This window comes from Castor canadensis, chromosome 9 (genome assembly GCF_047511655.1).
Source record: "Castor canadensis chromosome 9, mCasCan1.hap1v2, whole genome shotgun sequence".
Taxonomy (NCBI): Eukaryota; Metazoa; Chordata; class Mammalia; order Rodentia; family Castoridae; genus Castor; species Castor canadensis.
This window is the reverse complement of record NC_133394.1, coordinates 102,862,816-102,881,470: the sequence shown is the minus strand read 5'-3', so window position 1 is coordinate 102,881,470 and position 18,655 is coordinate 102,862,816. Positions and strand designations below refer to the sequence as shown.

The 18,655-nt window shown below is 35.7% G+C and overlaps 1 protein-coding gene and 1 non-coding gene across 14 annotated transcripts in view; one reads left to right on the top strand and one right to left on the bottom strand.

Moving 5' to 3' along the window:
* Window positions 1-9,911, bottom strand: part of Epha5 (EPH receptor A5) — a 356,875-nt gene extending 346,964 nt beyond the window's left edge. For 8 of the 13 annotated variants that reach the window (XM_074042100.1, XM_074042102.1, XM_074042107.1 and 5 more), the window contains exon 1: window positions 8,970-9,910. In XM_074042100.1, the coding sequence (XP_073898201.1) occupies window positions 8,970-9,144 (175 nt within the window). In that variant the 5' untranslated portion in view covers window positions 9,145-9,910. Of the gene's footprint in view, window positions 1-4,241; window positions 4,284-8,969 lie in introns of all 13 variants that reach the window. The other 5 variants (XM_074042101.1, XM_074042104.1, XM_074042112.1 and 2 more) reach the window with 3 other exon arrangements.
* A 1,894-nt stretch (window positions 9,912-11,805) lies between these two features.
* On the top strand, window positions 11,806-11,966 carry LOC141411061 (U1 spliceosomal RNA). The gene has a single exon (XR_012435921.1). It is a non-coding gene; the product is annotated as a U1 spliceosomal RNA (small nuclear RNA).
* Window positions 11,967-18,655: the final 6,689 nt, after the last annotated feature.

Sequence of the window (18,655 nt, the reverse complement as noted above, 5' to 3'; positions counted from 1 at the left end):
CCTTTAATCATTCAGTTCTAGAAAGACATGACCTGTGACTGTGAAATCATGTTTCAAATACCCTGTACATAGTGGGGAAAAGAAAGGAATTACCAGTTTCTGTGTACTTATGCAGCTCTAGGAATTTTACTAGGCAACAAATGTACATTCTTATTTTCTTTTCATACCAACCTTATGAACATGCCTTAACATCACCATTGTAAGGTGGATAATACAAGACAACACCCCTGAGATATGACAGAGCTGAGTTCAAGGTCTTTACATATCCTCACTCTTAACTACTCTGCTACAAGCACCATTATTGTAAAGTTAATTAAGATTAAGCTCCAGAGCCTCCAAAGACATGGGCCAATTCCATGGCACTGAAGTATTTAATAAAGTGCTCACAAAATCCATGTTTTTGTTAAATTTGCAAAAGTAAGATTTGGGTTTTCTTTTGGTATTTCTTTTCTTAAACAAGTTCCCTCAAATAATATAAGCTTTTAACCTGATTCTACACAGCAGAGTTAACATATGTGGATTATGTGGAACATTTAACCAGTCATATTCAGTTTCTATGTCTCTCCGTAGCATACATTTGTGTAGATCTCCACCAATTAGAAAATTGCTTCATTCTATTTGTCCAAGTTCTATGGAATATGTAGTGCCATTATTGACCATATTGCTGCTAAATGAACTGAACTTAAAAAGAATTAAATGACTGTCCATTTAATTTAGAATAAGTGACTGAGAATAGCAAAAACAAAACAAAAATGTTTGGTTTTGAATTCCAAAGCCGGAGGTTTTGTTTTTCTGATTTTTTTTCTGTGATTTCATAGTACTTAATTCTTTCTCTACTTCATTTCCTATGCTTAAATCAAAACCAGGGACTCAAGATCCACAATATTAAGGTGGTTCTTTAGGTTTTTGGCTGTGGCTGCCCGCCCCTCCCTCCCTTCCAGAGAAATCAAATTCTGTGGTTTGAAACCAGACATGGTTAAAATCCTTGGGACACAGCAGTTTCAAAATATTCCTTAACTCAAAAGGCTAGTTGTACTCCTTTTAAAGGGACTCATTACGAATTACTGCACTGCCTACTGTGAAACCCTGGTATGAGAAGAGGGCCTATTGTCATCTTCCACAGGACTGGGCAGCCTGCCTCACCTTTCCAGCTATTACAGGAAGGGAAAGCTTTGGGTGAAAGCTAAACTTGGCTCACAGAGCAAGCTCCTGCTGGGGACTGCTGGGCTGAACTGGTGCCAGCTGGATCTATCTGCTGAGTTTGTCTTTCCATAGAAAGACATTAACAAGCATCCTGGAACAGGAAGGTCCAGCCTCTGCAAGGTAAATAAGTGAGCTATCTTAGAAGAAAAGTGAAGTTAACAGAGTATAAACTCTTACTGCTTCTGATATACGGTTCAAGTTTTAAAAAGTATAACTGAGTTTTATGTCATCTACTTTTTTTTTTTTTACTTTTATGGACAGGGTCTTCCAATTTACTTAAGAGAATGTATATTGTGTTCTTAACATCCAATTTGAAATAATGACTTCTTTGAAGGTGCTGGAACGTAACACATGGCTCTTACTCTGTCACCTTATGTTGTCTGCCTGGGAGAGGGAAGGCATGAGGGAAAGAGATATGACAGATGAAAGTAAGAGTGTGAAATTATTATAAGAGAAAAAAGACAGTATCCCTCTTTGAGTAAAAGAACAGACTGTATTTTCTCTAAATCTTCCAATAGTTAGCCAGAAACATGTTTCCAAGTAGGAAAATTTTCTCACAAAGCATATGTAAAATATTTCAACCTTCAGGTTTTGGCTTTCTGATTTAGTTTTTTTTTAAAAAGAATCATTTACTTAGAGAGTGGCCCAGTTTACTTAGAAATGAAGAAAAAATGATGGATAGAGAAGATGGCCTGGGCAATAGTCCAGCAACCACAATATAATTAGAATTATTACAGACACTTTAATCTCAATTATTTTATCTGTAGGGTGTCTAATGCCACAAGTGTTTGATATGACTCAACAAAACAGTAGATCTCAAAAAGAAATAAATACAAGAACAAAACAATCTCTTTTCTGAAATAACATGAACTAAAGTGATTTTTTTCTAATTACTGTGGTTTTTATCTTCAGAGTCATGGTGAATCACACATAAAGTTAAAGTGTGTCTGTGTAGTTGTGGTATCTTTAAATAAGATAAAAATAAAAAGCAAAAAACTTTTATTAATATTAAATTTGTTGTGATACCACACTGATATTTCTTCTTACTAGTTCATCCAGCCCTACCACATTTCTACATATCCCAAAACATAACCATGGATATATACATCACAGCCATAAATGATTAAATCATTTTGCTCCATAAATGCATGATAATCTAAGCCAGTAATACTGAGTCACTGGGAGATACACAGGAAAGAAGTCACGGCATACACACGCCTTTCTTTCACCAGATTTGTGTATGTTCTCCAATTGCTTAAGAAATAATTTAAATGATGTACATAAAGTAACTCACAAACTTAAAAAATTAAAGGCTGTGGAGCCTGAAGGAGAAGAAGAGCTATAGAAAAGTTAAATTATGAACAAATTAGGTTTTATTTAAATGTAGCATGACAAATTGATAATATAAAGGCAAAACTCACATAGAAAATTTTAGAGGATACTCAAATTTTAAATTGTAGACATGATTCACTATGTTTTCCTTAATCACTAACAACAAAAAATTATTTCCAAAAAGTTAAAACTTAGATTAAATGGCAGTTAATAAACGTCACCAAACTAAACCACAGAGTTTAAAAAAATTCCAAGTGGGACACTTACTAAATTAAAGTTTTATTTTATGACTTAATAATCCCTGAGATTCTCATTATGGATGTTAGATGAAAATTTAAGCTTTTAGAAAAAAAAATGTATACAATGAATTGTTTTCAGACACAGTTCAAATTCTTATGTATATTAAAGCACTTTTTCTATTTTTCATTATACTACCAGATTATATGAGTTAAGAACTTTTTAGAGGAAAGGAAAAGAAGTTCAGTGGGAATTTAAAAATCTTTATTTCTCATGACATTTGTCCATCAGAATTATGTTTTAAGCCATTTCATTAAGTATTCTCTATTATTATAATATTAATTTAAATTAGAACCATGTTTTTGTTTTCTATGGTAAAAGTAACTGGTCTGCAGAAATCTCTTATGTGTGAAATGTTTGGTGTAAAAGGTGAAAATTCCGTTTCAGTATTAAATGTTTGAGTATTAAAACATGATTTCAATGTAAAGAGTATTCTTTTAATACTAAAAACTGTCTGTAGTATCTGTAAATTGATTTTTACAAAGCTACTTCACAGAACCTTTTCTGGCATGGGTGACCCTATCATTTTTGTGATACATTCTTCATTAAAATGATAACTTGTATAATATGTTACTAAATGGATTATCAAAACTGAAATGCCATTCAAATTTTATGTTTAAAATTCTTACATTGCAATCTATTTTTACCTTATTTAAAATCTTAAAATAAACATCAAGTACGAATAAACAAATGTCTTAAAAATCAAAAACTAAAATTGACAGATAAATATAAAATAGGGACTTTCCTACATACTATTTTGAATTGTTTTCTAAGTCTAAAATTAGGTACTTAAAAATAGATCTTTTATACTTTACATTAAACATTTTCAATGAAGTCAGCAATCCAGACAAGATTTTCACACTATCAAATACTCCAATTTTCTAAAAGGAATAGTGCTATATAGTGCTTAAAATTTTGTTTCTTACAGTATTGAAAATTATTATTAATACATCAGAAAATCTCCCATTATTAAATTTCCTATGTACAATGTGACAAATTTTGTTGCTTATTTTAAAGGTATATAATTAAATGTTTTCCAAATCATATGAACCACTGAATCTATGTTTCCAAAGACTTTAGAACTTTTAAAAAAAATTTTACCTCTATATACACCATAGAAACATGTGTACTGTGTTTAGGTATGTTAGTCTGGGATAGAACATATAATAAATTTCAAATATCAACTAACATGTCTATGAGGTGTACACATGCATAAAACAATCAGAATAACTCCTTTGAAGAAATCTCTACCTATCCTATTGATTATATGTATTTTGATAAAGTAGCTAAATATGTATTTACCCAGTAGAGCATTTCAGTAGGAGCCATTCTGTCCCTATGGACAGACACAGTAACTAGGTATATTAGAACTGCAAAAATCATTCTGGATGTCTAAAGTAACAACTTACTTTTTAAGCTCTCTTTTTTTTCTTTTACAACCATCATTCACTCTGAAAAAAGAAAAAAAGAGGCCAAATATTGCCTTAAATTTTTAATTATTAATAAGTAAAGTCTGATATTCAAACCTTGTTATTTCTGATCCACTATGAAAAATCATTTTAAAACTGTATTTTCAGAAATGCTATTGACACTTCATATAAATACCTCTGTTAACTTAAATTCAAACTATTCACAAATAAAGTACAATATATCTGCTCATTTAAATTGAAGAGAAATTGATAAGAAGTTATCAATGCTTTTTGCATTAGTTATTTCTTCAAGATATGAAAGCATACTTTTCCTTTTAAAAAAAGAAAATAAAGAAGGTAATTAGCCATTCAGCAAATCTATTAAAAAATATTCCAAACAAAGGAGATTCAAGCAGTATAGTCAAACACCAAAACTGTAGTAGAAATAACTAAAGCCTAGTCGTTTTCAGGATAGTGGTAATAGTGAATAAAATATTTGATTAAGTAGTTTTGGAATGTTTGTAAATAGCTATATCATTTCATTTTGATATTTTATCTAAAGACACAATATCTTGTAAGTGATCACATTTTGTAGAAAATAGTAAGACTATATACATGATAAATAATGTACTGTAAGTATTAAAAAGTTAACCATGGGTTGGGCTTGTAGCTCAGGGGAAGGGAATAGCACTTGCCTAATCTATTCAAAGACATGGGTTAGATCCCCAGCACCAGCTTAAACAAAGAGAGAAAAATAAAAAGAAAGATAAATAAAAAAGTGAACCCTTCCCTTTTCTCAACTAGATCCTATGGTCCTATGGAGACTGGAATAAAGAATTAATACTCTTTACAGATAACAAGATTACAAGAAAATTTCCAATAAAGGAAATCTCTATTGCATTGTAAACTCAGGAATTGCCCACCCTTTTCTCTTTTTCACTTGGAAAAATAAAATTCTCTTACCTGTCACCCTGACTTTCATGAAAGAGCTTAAAATCTCAAGACCCAGCCACCCATGCCTGCACTTTTTCATGATTTATTAAGCAAAAAGCCAAAACTTTTCATGGTACTTTCTGGTTCCAACCATCTGTGATTCAAATAGGGGTAATGGCTATTTTTCTTGTTCTGTAGAGTCCTGGTGAGGGAATGATTTTACTGTCCTTTTGCAGTGGGGTCCTGCCTTTTTATCTAAAAGGAAATGAATTACAACAGGAGGACAAGGCCACAAAATAAAGCCATTTAGTTTTACAAATCTATTATGTCCTCCAATATGTTTTATGGGCCTGGTCCTATTATAAGCCAGGAAAAAAATAAATAAAAAGACCTAAAACAAACTTTTCAATCAATCTCTTTCCAGTGAAAACATTTACAATTTTGTGATTTTCTTTTAAGCATTTAACCTTTCTCCACCTTATGTGTTTCTTTTCCCAGAACTCTTCCATTCCACTTTCTCAAATATACAAAACATTCAGAGACAAGAAACTGTACTTTTCAAATACAAACTGCTGACAACTGTCAGAAGCACTTTGCTGGAACATTACTGACTGTAGTTTCAATGAATTAAGCTTGATTCACTGCTGGTGAATCATTTTCAATGCAGAGCTGTTCAGCAGTAATTGGCCAAGAATCCCTGCTGAGAAAAGCACTTGTCAAATAATGCTTGTTTACAAATATATCTGCAGATAGCAAAAAGTGGCAGTTACTAAATAAGTTTAGGGCCACCTCCAAAAATTCATAACAGTTGGCATGAATTTACTTTATTATTAAATTTTACTTATTAAACTTATTAAAATAAATTTTAAATTACCTCTTAAATTTATGAAAATTTCACTTGTGGGTACACTTGCTAATATTGTCCTGCTTGATCAATTGGAGATCTGTTTGCTAAATAATCTTCTGAATTATTTTATAATGCAAGTTTTGTATATTTTACTATAGACTGAAGATTTTCTCCACATGTAGTGTTTTCCTCTACAATAAGAAAACTGAAGTTGTATTTGTCTCATAAATTGTTTAGAATTAAGACTAAAAGAGTAAGTTGTTCTCTTATTTCTATCATTCTAAACAAATTCCATGTCAATCAAGATTCTAGATATATGTTTGTCTTTTCTGTTCAATTTTGTTCATTTATATCTATCAAAGTTAAAAGTTTAATAATGACTGGAATACTAATTATGAATAAAATCTCACATTTATTTCTTCCTGTCTTAAAACATCTTTCACATAATCAGAACATTGATATTATACTCAAATATAATATGCTTGTATACACAACTGTTTTGAGAAATCACTATTCATCTCTATAGGTTGTAGAGAGGAAATTATATGAAAGCAAGATATTAATAAATTTATCAAATCTTTCTGCCCCGACCTTCCAAAGTTCTTCAAAAACAAATTGAAAAAATTTGAATCTAAATCGCTAAAAAATAAGACTGTTGTTATGAATATTTAGCTGACCTATTTATAACATTAGCATAAAAAACCAAATGAAGAATGTAGATTTCACAGAATCAAAATTAAGTTTTGAAATATACTAAATGCAAGAATGACAAATTCTTGGGCAGAGGTGGGATGAATTAAATAAAGCTGTAAATAGTAATAAGATTTTATTTCTAATTATATATAATAGCATGTGTCACAAAATGTGCCCCAAACAGCAGGCAAGAATTTCTTGTTGTCTTCAGTGTTTCCGGGGGATAAAGTACCGTTCATTTTTGGTTAGACCCCTCCACAGTTCATCTCACTGTGGCCAACCTGCGCTGTGTGTTCTTCTAGCTGGGAAAGACTATACAACCTGTGGGCGTTAAATCTAATATTAGCCAGGCTCCCTTCTACAGGATTGGAGCTCTGCTTTTTAACACCTCAGGAGCATGGTGCTGCTTCCTTCTGTTTCCTTCTGCCTGATTTTCCTTCCCTCACCATCTTGGCCCTTGTTTCCACTCAGCTGGACCCTCCCTGAGAATTCACTTCTTCCGTTTTCTAATCAAGAAGGACTCCCTTGACTCTTCTTCAGCTCCCCTCTTTCATCACACAAGGAGAGGAGAAAAAAAAACAAAAGACTTGAAATTATAATGGAAACGGGAAATAATAAATGATATTAGAGTTAAATAGATTTAAATCCAACCATGATGCCCCATTGAGTGGGAAAAAAAAAAAAACAGTTGAAAGGACCCCTAACCGTACTATAAGTGTTTGATTTTCTAACCCAATGAACCTAACCTGAGATGTTAATGACAGACAGGTCTAGGACTTCACAAACATTTTTTCAACTTTATGGGGAAAGGAAAACACACATTGCTTGGGTTAAGCATGAATGATTACATGTGGATACACAGATTTTAAAAAATAAATTAGGGGTTCAAGACAAAGTTTGGGAGGCTGAGTGAGAGTCCATCTGCCGTGTTTTCACTTGGTTCCTTGGGAGGCAACCAGCGCTCTAGATACCAGCTCAGCGCCTTCTCCTACAGCCAGCCTAGAGAGAGTGAACCCGTACAAGTCACAAGGACACACACCACTCCGCGACTACTACTTCATCTTTGCGGTACAGCATCTCCTGCCCCGGGAGTGGAAGGAATTTCTTTAAGGTTCTGTGCCTTCCACATCACATGCACAACCCCAAAAACAATCCCAAGGAATCTAGCCAAGGAATAGGGCTTTAGATGTTTTCCCAGTAACCCCGATCGGAACCTGATATGCTCCACTCCCCCCACCTCCCACCCCTGGGAGAAAGGAGCCCTTGGGCTGAGACCAGAGCTGATCCGAGTGTTAGAAAGGAGCAGAGAGAGCGGCTGCAGGACGCGGGGTGCCTAAAGATAGGGGTCGACAGTCGAGTGTCTGAGGAACTGAGCACTGCTCCGGGAGCACGCAGAGCAGCACAGGTGTCGCTCCAGCCGCCCACCCTACTCTCCAGAGGAAGAGGAGGACAGTCTTCTTCCTGTGTTCGCAGCGCAGAATGAGGGTAGGTGGAAGGACTGGGTATTCCAGGACCTGGTGCCTCTGGGCCAGGTGTTTTCGCTCTTTGAAATAAGTACCACGGTAGGTTCCAGCAGCAACTTCCTAGCAGCTAGTCCCCTCCTCCCCGCATCCCACCTTCCCGCCTTCTTCCACCTTCGCTTGAGCATGGCAGTGAACCCTCCAAAGAGAGGGATACCCACGAGCGAGGGCGCCTCGTGTCCTTCGCTATCCTCTTTCCTCAAGAAATAAAAGCTATTACCACCCACCCCAAAATAGCAGCTTATCATGCCCTAAGCAGCTCCGGACAGGCACTTGCCCTCAAAATAAAAGCACCAGTCACCCCACAACGTTTTCCGTCTCCAACATCGAATAACGGTTTCTAATTGTCCCATCGACCCTAAGACACTTGTCATTGACCTTCTTACTAAAGACTGAAACGTCATTTCCCTCACGCACCCGCAACCCAGCCGCACCCAACCTCCTAGCGCGGGTCTCAGACCCCTCTTTCCTCCCTGTTTCCAACTTCCCAACCCCCAACCTGCCTCTGTCCACAAGCAGATTTCTCGCCCACCACTCTGCAGCTCATGTCAAACAATGCAACCAAGGACAGCAGAAAGCGCGAAAAGGCCAACGACAGCGGACAAAAATTAATTGGAGATAAGCAGTGAGAGATTTAGTCGCAGGCAGCAGTCCAAGAGCGCCGAGACCTGCACTCCCAGGCCCCGCCTCACTCCTCCACCGCGGGTCGCCACTGTCCCCACCCCCATCCCCTACCTTCGTTGCTGGGGCTGGCCAGGAGGGTCCGGAGCGCGGCGCACAGGAGAAGGCACGTCCAAAGGGGGGCCCGGCGAGGTGCGGAGTAGCAGCCGGCCAGGGACGGGGGTGTTCGGGGGATGTCGCCGTCCGGTGTCCGCCGGCGTCCCTCACCCCGGGCCCCAGAGCCCCCCATTTTCTACCAACCCTCTTCCTCGGCTACTGTCCTGCACCGTTCAGTTTAAGCTACTGCCTGGCGGAAGGGAGGAGGGAGAGTCAGGGCTCCTCCCGGTCCTGGCGGGTCCTACGCCTTATGGCACGCGAGTCCTCCAAATGCAGGAGCCCCAGATCCGCTGAGATCGCTGAAGTTTGCTCTGGCTCCTTTCGCCCTCTCCCTCAGGAGGATGAAATGAATTACTAGTTCTTATTGATAGTGCAGCGCTGAACTTGGCTCAGTCAAGGGTGTCCAGAGGGTCCCACGTTCTGTTCCTTTGCCTCTTAAGACTTTTTTTTCTTTTTAAAGAGAATTGTGATGTTTAAATGTTACTGGGGAGGGAAAGGTAAAGGTTCCTTCCAGTCTTCAGTGCTGAAATGGACGAAGGTATGGAAGACAAGTCATCCTAAGTCAGGATGAAATTTCCAATAAAAATAGAAGGAGACGCGGGGTGGCAAAAGATAAAGGAAGAAGAGTTGAGAAATGTGGGGTGGGGAGCACAGCCTCGAGGCGAGCAAAGATTCAGAGTTCAAGGGGCCGGCAGAAGGAAATAGCTGCGCGCTGAGCGCTGGCGACCGGCGGTCCCCACTGCTAGGAGCTGGCGGGAGCTGAGCCCGGCTGCGGATGCTCCGAGCGGCTGCTCCGAGCGGCTGCTGCTCCCGCGGCCGGCCGGGCGAGGAGGCGGTGTGCGCGGCTGCGAAGGCGAGCTGGAAACTGCACCGGCACCGCACGCTCCTGCTGCGTCTGGAGCTCGGCGTCTCCGCGGCCTCCGCGCGCGGCGCCTCCCACCCCTCCTCTTCCCCCCGGCCCCCACTCCCCCGCCCTCTGCTGCTCCAGCCTCGCCAGTGAGATCTACTGTAAGTGTGAGTTGCTTAGACGAAGTCACACACCCATGGAGGGAAGTGATCTGCAGGCTGCCGTGGTGAGTGTTGCCTAGCGGTCTCCGGGAAAGGCGCGTCTTCCTCCCTGGATAATTAGGGCAAAGGATCCTCCTGACGACGCCTGCAAGGACCGGGGTTCCCAGGAGGCGGAAGGGAAATCAACCCTAGCTCGGCTTGCAACCCCTATAGAAGCCGGTCCCTGGGTTTGGCAGATTGCCTGCTGCGCCTCTCAGGCTTGTGGCATCAACAACCTTGTCGTCACACAGCCGCGCATTCGCAGGCTCTGCTGGTCCGTGGCTAGTTTCTTAAACACCCATGTCTCTCACTGCTACTGACCCTTTGTGTTCCTCCAATACTTTGGAGGCTGGATAATTACTCCACATTTTCTTCAGAAGTAAATTGTACAATTCTAGATAGAGAGACTGATTGAGATTTCCGACAATCAAAGAATTTGGCTATTGAGATCTGTACTGTGCCAGGTACTTTAGCATGGTATGATTTAATTTATTTGTTCATTAATAGAATGTTTTAGTATTTTAGACATAATATAATGTGCAAACACATGTAGCTATTGTAATGAAATTAACATGAATCAAATAATTTTAGAGCTTTAAAATTTTTAATTGCCTGTGTTCTATTACATTGAGAGACTTACAAACAGCTGGAAGAAAACAGTTTAAGACAATTAGCTTTCTGTGCTTCACCTCTGATAAGGTCTTCTTCCGCTTTAATATCATCCTCTCAATTTACTCATTTGTTATTTCAAAGAGGTACATCTAAAGAGCAGTTTTGGTATTTTGGCATTTAAAAAAAGACTATATAAAAAGCATTTACAAAGAGACTGTAATGAGAAGAAAAGCATCACATTTAATGCTGACTCTAGTAACCACTATCAAGATTGGATTTGTATTCACATATAATAAAGATGGTTTTTTTCACAAGTTTTGACCTATCTAGACCTGTGTTTTCCTTCACAGTAAATTTAACATAATCTTTAGCTGATGGTATTTGTTTTTCATTTAAATAAATAATTGCAATAAAAATGAAAGAATGAAACAACACTGATGAAGTTTTGCAAAGAGGTGAACTCTCACTCATCTTTGATTTTTATTCTGAAATGTTTTGGCACCAGAACTATGAAAGCAGCTTCATTCTATTATAATGTACTCCAAATACATGAAGCAAATTTAGAGAAATGACAGTGAATCAGTCTTTCAGGTTAACAAAGCCTCACAGTGAGATGGAAGGTTAAAATTTATGTTTCTGTTGGAAGACCATTCAAAAATTAAGCCTCTCCACCACCTTCATTTATAGTTGAGTTACCTAAGAATTTCTAAACAGAATACAAAGATGTCTAAAGAGTAGGAGTACATAATAAACTAGCTGATATAAGACATTGACTGTTTAATGGCCTTTGAACTAGGTGTTTCATATCTATAGGCCTCACTATTCTCATCAATGAAATCAGGGATTTAGAGAAGATAACCTTCAAGTTCGCTCCTTTTTCATTTTTTTTTTTTTTTTTGCATTTCTGTGTGACTATACTGCTCATCAATCTCCAATTATTTACTGTTGACTACAAAATAACCAGATTTCTTCAGCCTAGAAGTTAAAGGCTTCTGCTACAATAGGCTTAGACAAACTTGCTATATTATTTTTTACTGAAATACAGTTTCTCTTCCCTTGAAATTGTGTCAGGTCTCTCTAATTTCATGCTTACTACCCCATTCTGTAGAAATTCCACCTTCAAAAAATATTTACCTTACTTACCTGGCAGGGGAGATACCATGATCACAAAGGTGGTTTTCCCAGGGTGAGGTTTATCATTGCACTCCAGATGTGTGGATCCTTGCGATTTCCCCAAACGTGAGAAACTGGACTGCATAATTTGTGGTAGTGGGGGACTGCTTGCGCACTCCCCCCTCAATGAAAAAAAATTACCACCCCCCCCAACACATACCACTTTCATCAACATTCTACCCATTCATTGTTCAAGGAGAGTCAGGCATTCAACTCTGATTGTTTCTTTTCCTGATAAATGATTTGCTTCTTTTCTTGGAAGTATCTATAGCTTGTGATATATCTCAATCAACAAAATGCCAATATTTTCTGAATGTGAATTTTGAGATAATTGTCTAACAATAGGTTACATAAAGGGGCAAATAGACAGACTATTTGGACCAGGTATGTCAAAGAAAACCGTAGAATTGGTCAATATGTTCATAATTGTGTGATCCCCTTACCCAAGATTACTAATTTAAGTGATTAAACATACATAATATAAAACCCTTTCTGTTCCACAAGTTACAACTCTCTTCCTTATAGTTGCTTAATAACATGTATTACTTATCTTTGAAAGAAGTAGTAGCTGTAAAATAAAGCCCCCAATGACAACAATCAAAGCTATTTTTTGGTCTAAAGAAGGTTAGTTACAGAATGCAATGTTGGTCATTTAGCTTGGGGTTCAGTTTCAAAGAAGATCATACCATTTGGCATATGTTGTGTTCTCGTTATGTCAACACTCAGCATGCTTGCATACAATCTATGTATTTTTTTTCATACTTAATGTGTTGCACAACAAAAGGCTATGATATCAGTATTAGTTAGTATTAGTATTGCTTGCATTTTTCTCATTGCAAACCATGTTTCAAAAGGTGAAAGTAACTGATACCTTCCTAGATCTCTGCTTATATTGGCTTTCATACTGAATTTTCTTAAACAAGAGACATTCAAAGTAACTTAAATAAAGCACCTTGAAAATTGACTACCCTGAAAAAGTTTTAATATTACAATTAGGTGAATGTGTTAATAAGCCTCAATATATCTTTTCTACATTCAAAAATGGAACAAAACAATCTTGGTACAAAGACTTGCTAGTATATACTGAAGGTTTGCTATGTATGAAGCATTATTTGATATTTTTACATTAATCATTTTATATAATGCCAGCACTTCAATCTTAATGCGTGTAATTATTACCCCCATGTTAATAATGAGGAAACTGAGGAAATGAGGTTAAGCCTGTAGTCACAGACTGGTAAAACTGGTAAAACTGGTATTGACTTCTACTTAAGAAAATTCCAATATAAAAGAAATAAATAATACTTTTGTCAACCAGTTAGTTAGCAGAAGGAAAAGAAGACTACTCCCAAATTATATATAAATGGGAGCAATTAATAAAGATTCTAATCTTCAAGTTCATTTATATCCAAAGACAAGTCAATAACATAGTACAGATCAGGTAAATTAACAGGAAAAAAAATGAGAAACTAGGGACCATAAGTAAGCATTACTTGGAAAAAAACTGGCTTACACAAAAGCATGCACATTGTTATTTTGTGTAAAATGAATACAATGGACTAAATCAAGAAAATAACATGATTAACGTCTGTGGTCAGACCATATAGCACAAATAATGGCACATAGTGTATGTAAACCATGGTAGAAAACAAGCAACAATCTTTACAGTCTTTGATTTTAAATGTTTTTGTCATTTTGCTATATTCTTTCTTTGGGGAAATTTTGTGGAAAGCAAAAGCAACATAAAAGATACTATAAGACACCCAAATGAAACTATAAAATATCCTTATAAAGTTAATTTTTCAGATGTGTGGTTTTCTGAAGAGGATAAACGTATTTTGATGTTAATTGTTTTTATTCCAAAGGGAAATGTTACCAGTGTTTAACTAATCAATAGCCTTTAATGTTCATAATCAAAATGATACAACATTTATCTTATATGTTGCATTTTACTATAATGAACATACAACAGAAATATTTTAAATTTTGCTATTACATTATTTTTTAAATTTTTTCCCTGAAGTCCTAGAATCCCTTCTCCGTACTGAGTCACATTTCTACCTATTAATGGGAAATTAGATTTTATTTATTTTACTGTTTATTATTATCATGATCATATTTATTATTATTGCTATATAACGTATCAAAATAAGGACCTTGTACATATTAGGCAAGTGTTCTACTACTGAGCTAATTCCACAGTCCTTAAAATTCTTTTGAAAGCTACTTGGTTATTTAGCATAAAACATAATGAGAAATAGATTTTAAAAATTAATTGACAATTTAAATATATGAATAATTTAACAATAAACTGAACTATTATTCATCATAAACTTCATATATTAAACATTCATGTCATAATCCACACTCAGTTACTCCTTCTCCATGAGTATTGGGAAGAGGATAAAGTGCTCACACTATCCATGACTATAAATAATGAGTTTTATAGCAAAGACAGACAAGATGTTCAAATAAATTACAGTGAGCCAAAGTACCCAGTGGCTGTTATTGGCTGTTGGCTCTTTAATCATTTCTATTTAGTGTATAAGGATTGAGGTATTGAAGCATGCATAGTATCACACTGACTTTCCAGGAAGTTCTTCTGTGGTTGTTTGCCTCTAGCATCTTAGACAAATGGCATCATATAAAGACGTTGACACTGAACTAATAATAAAGAGTCTTGAGGTTTAAAGAGCAGGAAAATCATACATGGAAGAATTAAAGAATGAAACAACACTACCATGAGAGTTAAATTCCACTTAATCCTAACCCATCTTCTAGACTCCAGAAGTGTTTGCTAATAGGTAAAAAATAAGCAATATTTTCCATATTCTGAGGACACAACATCAAAATCAATACTATGACTTGAAAAAGTGTAAGTAATCTACTTATGCAAGAGCATACTTTAGAACATAACTAGGTATAATTCAGTAGGAGGGAAACCGGTAAATTTGTTCAGAGGCATGAGAAAAAAGAGGCATAACTGTGGTCAGGTTTTGATACCATCATTGACTTTTCATGTAACAGACTTCCAGATAAAACTTAGCAATGGTAATTTTGTGTACTCTATTGGTGGATGATAAGCTGGAGCATCTTTTGTAGGGTGGTTTCCTAATATCATTATAACTTTAAAATGTGGTTAATTTGAGATCTGGCAATTATTTTTTAAGTTTAAGTAAATAAATTAATTTAAATGGGCTAAAGTACTAAACCTAGTGATACTTTAGTTGATAAAAATAAGAAATACTCTCATGTTCAACTAGAAATAGTAATTATAATATTGCATATTGCATTATCACTTCCATATAATACAACATCATGGAACCATTTAAATGACTAGATGAATATTTGTTTACATAAAATGATAGCTCTGAAGTACCAAATTCCAATGGCTTAATAAAAAAGCAAACTAAGTTTAGAAAGCTATGTGATATTACTAACATCTGTATATGACCAGTGGGATAATTTGGATTTACTTTTATATTTTTAATATTCCTATTTGTACAATTAGCATTTACTACATATATAATAATAGAAAAATAGAAATTAAAAAATCCTATAGGAAAATGTATTTGCATTCACACATACAAGGAAAGTGAGAGAGAGAAAGAGAGCAACCTGGAAAAGAAAAAAATAAAAAGAAAGAGAGACAGAAAAGAAGGAAAGATAGTGATAATGAGTAACTGTATATTACTATTAACTAGTAAAATAGAAATTATTTCAGTTAGTCTTTGCCCCAATTCTAAATACAGAGGTAATTAATTGCTTGACTTTTCATTTTCTGTGATATATCCACAGTTCTAATTAGTCTAAAAAATCTGGGAGATAGGAGATCTGAATCCCATGCTTTCATGCAATCTCCTAGCAAATCTTGCTGTACTCCCACTTTATTGACTGAATTCTAATCCCATTTTCTTTCTATACAGGCTTTCCTCATAATTAGCATCCCTCTTCTTTTGCTAACATGTATTTTATGCATAACCAAGTTTTTTAAACCGTGAGAAACAAAACAAAAACTGTGCCACAGAATCAGTAAAAGCTGATATCTGACTTACATTTTATTTCTACAGTGTTGTGATCTGAGATACTACAAAGAATTGATTTTTCATCAAATGCTTTCCTGGTGTAGATCTCCTGTACTCCCCCTCTTTGAAAACCATTTTTTACATTTCTGTTCTTCAAGCATCTAAACTCTTTATCTACCAAATGGTTATCTTTCCAAAATCATTTTTTTTACAAAGCATTCTTTTCCCAATCTCTGTCATGGAGACTTTGCCCACAAATTCTCAAGAATCATTACTCGAAAAATTCCTAAAAGAGATTTCCTTAATCTTGCTGGTTCAACACAGAGCAAGCGTCTGAAAAACACTTTATCCTTCATGTTTCATCCTTGTTAAATATGTAAACTTTTAGAAAAACATGTAAGGCAAAGTGAAGTCAACAAATGTATACTGATTTAAGTGATAAAAGGACATAAGAGTAATAGGAGCACCTATATATGAATCATAAATCACAAATTGAAACCATGGTTTCAATTCACTAATAGTACCTCCTTTTAAATTTAAACTTGCTTATTAAATGAATATTAGCAAAATTTGAAAATGTACGTATGTCATACTAAACAAGAAATTTCTTCGTGGAGAACAAAATTCTGGACAAAAAATGTATCCCTCCTCCTTACTTTTCCAGAATATAGTCCCAGTATTGTTTATGCCCTAGAATCAAATTTCTTTCCATGTTTACAAAAATTTTCAAAAAGGGCGAAGAGAAATGTCTCCTCTGTCTTTCAAGAACTGCTTCTAAGCTGCTGCTCTCGGCACCTGTGTGAAGTCCTCCTGCAGACATAACAGCAGCTTCTGCAGGCTTCCACTAGAGGTAAACGAAAGTGAACACCAGTGCCCTCAAAATGTGATGGGGTTCTACAATGTAAACTTTTGCAGCATTGTATTTTCTCTTAAGGTTTTGCTTGTCAAAATAATTTTACTTCAAATGAGTTCTTTGTAAACATTTTGTTGTCAGAGAATTATAGATTGACAGGATGTTGCAAAGACATATAAAAAGAGGCCTATGCACGTTTTCCCAAAGCTCCCTCATTGTTAACATAATGCACATTTGTAATGCAAAATCAAAACCAAGAAATTGACATTGACACAATTTATAAAGCTTCTCAGATTTTAACAGATGCACAGGTAGTCATTTGTGAGCATCTGTGTGAACATCAGTCTATGCAGTGTTAGCACACTGTAGCCTTATATAACCATCCGGAAAACCAGACTGTACCAACCCTTACCATATTCCTTCAAGTTACCCTTTGATACCACAGGACTACTACCTCCCCTCCATCTATAGACGTTAAAAATCACAGCCAATTCCAATTGTATTGTTAGTCGATTTCACAGGTATTACAAAAATGGAATGATACAGTATATATCCTTTGAAATTAGCTTTTTGCTTTCAACATGATTGGAAAGTTATTCAAGTTGTTTGTGTATTAACAACCCATTCCTTTTCCTTGATGAATGATATTCCATGGTATAGATATACCACAGACTGTTTAATCATTAATCTTTGAAGGATTTGGGGGCAGGTTCCAGCTTGGGGTTATTATAAATATTGTTGGTGTGAACATTCATGTACAAGTTCAAATGTGAAAATGTGTTCTTATCTGTGGAGTAAATACTCAAGAGCATAATTGTTAGACTGTGTAGTAAGTCAATTTCACTATGAATGTTTAATGGTATGTGGTTATAGCCAAAGCCATCATTCAAACTTAATCCAATAAAAACAGGATAAGTCAAATCCAATTGTACAATAAATGTCTTTTAAAATTATATATTATAGAATACACAAAAATACTCAACATGTATACAAAATGTACTGAAAGTGAAATGACTGCTAGAATATTGAATAATAGAGAATAAACTTTAGCAGAGAATTCAGAAACTCAGATAAATATCTTAATATATAAAATTTACATAATTTATTCAATTTTTCTCAATATAGACACTTCTATTATTTACTTTGAAGTATTTTAACAATAGAGAACTAAGGATCTTAATGAAGTAATATTAATAAGGCTTTTTCTTGATTTCCTCAAAATATATTCTTTAACCTCATTCATTGTAAAAAAAAAATTTCAAACTCTTCACATTTACACTCTGGTATTCAAATGAGTAACTTGTATCACTTGATACTGAACTGACATTTCAAAGGATGAGTTCAAATACATTTGCAGAGATATTTTTGAGTTCATTCAAGCTGAACAGTACTTCTTATCTGTTGAAATGTCAGTCTGTACTGAGGAAAATCAAAACAGATTTCTTCTTAAACATCATCATTTATTTTGGGCAAGGGATTATGACTTGGTTTCTCCAAACTCATGGTAGGGAAACTATCACATGTATTGTGTGCAAAGATTTTTTTTCCCATGAAAAGAAAAGAAAAAAAGTCACTAAATAAGCAAAAGTTAACTATCTTACTTATTTTTCATCATGAGTTTTACTTGAAGTCCCCTCCTTATATCATTCCTTTACTATAATTATTATAAGAGTCAACTGGCCAAGAATATGCTTCCACACTCACTTTGTTTTTGGCTGCCTTGTTTTCCTCGAAGGCTCTTAAAGCCTGCACCTTGCCACAAGAGTCTCTTCAATACTACATTTAGCTTCATCACATTCAGCAAGTACCAAAGATGAAAGAGTATGCAAGCAAAACAGAAGTTTTAATCTCTTAATACTTAATGTCAAAAGTGATGTTCTATCACTTTTACCTGTTCAATTCATTAGAAGCAAGGCACTGGTCAGCCCACACTC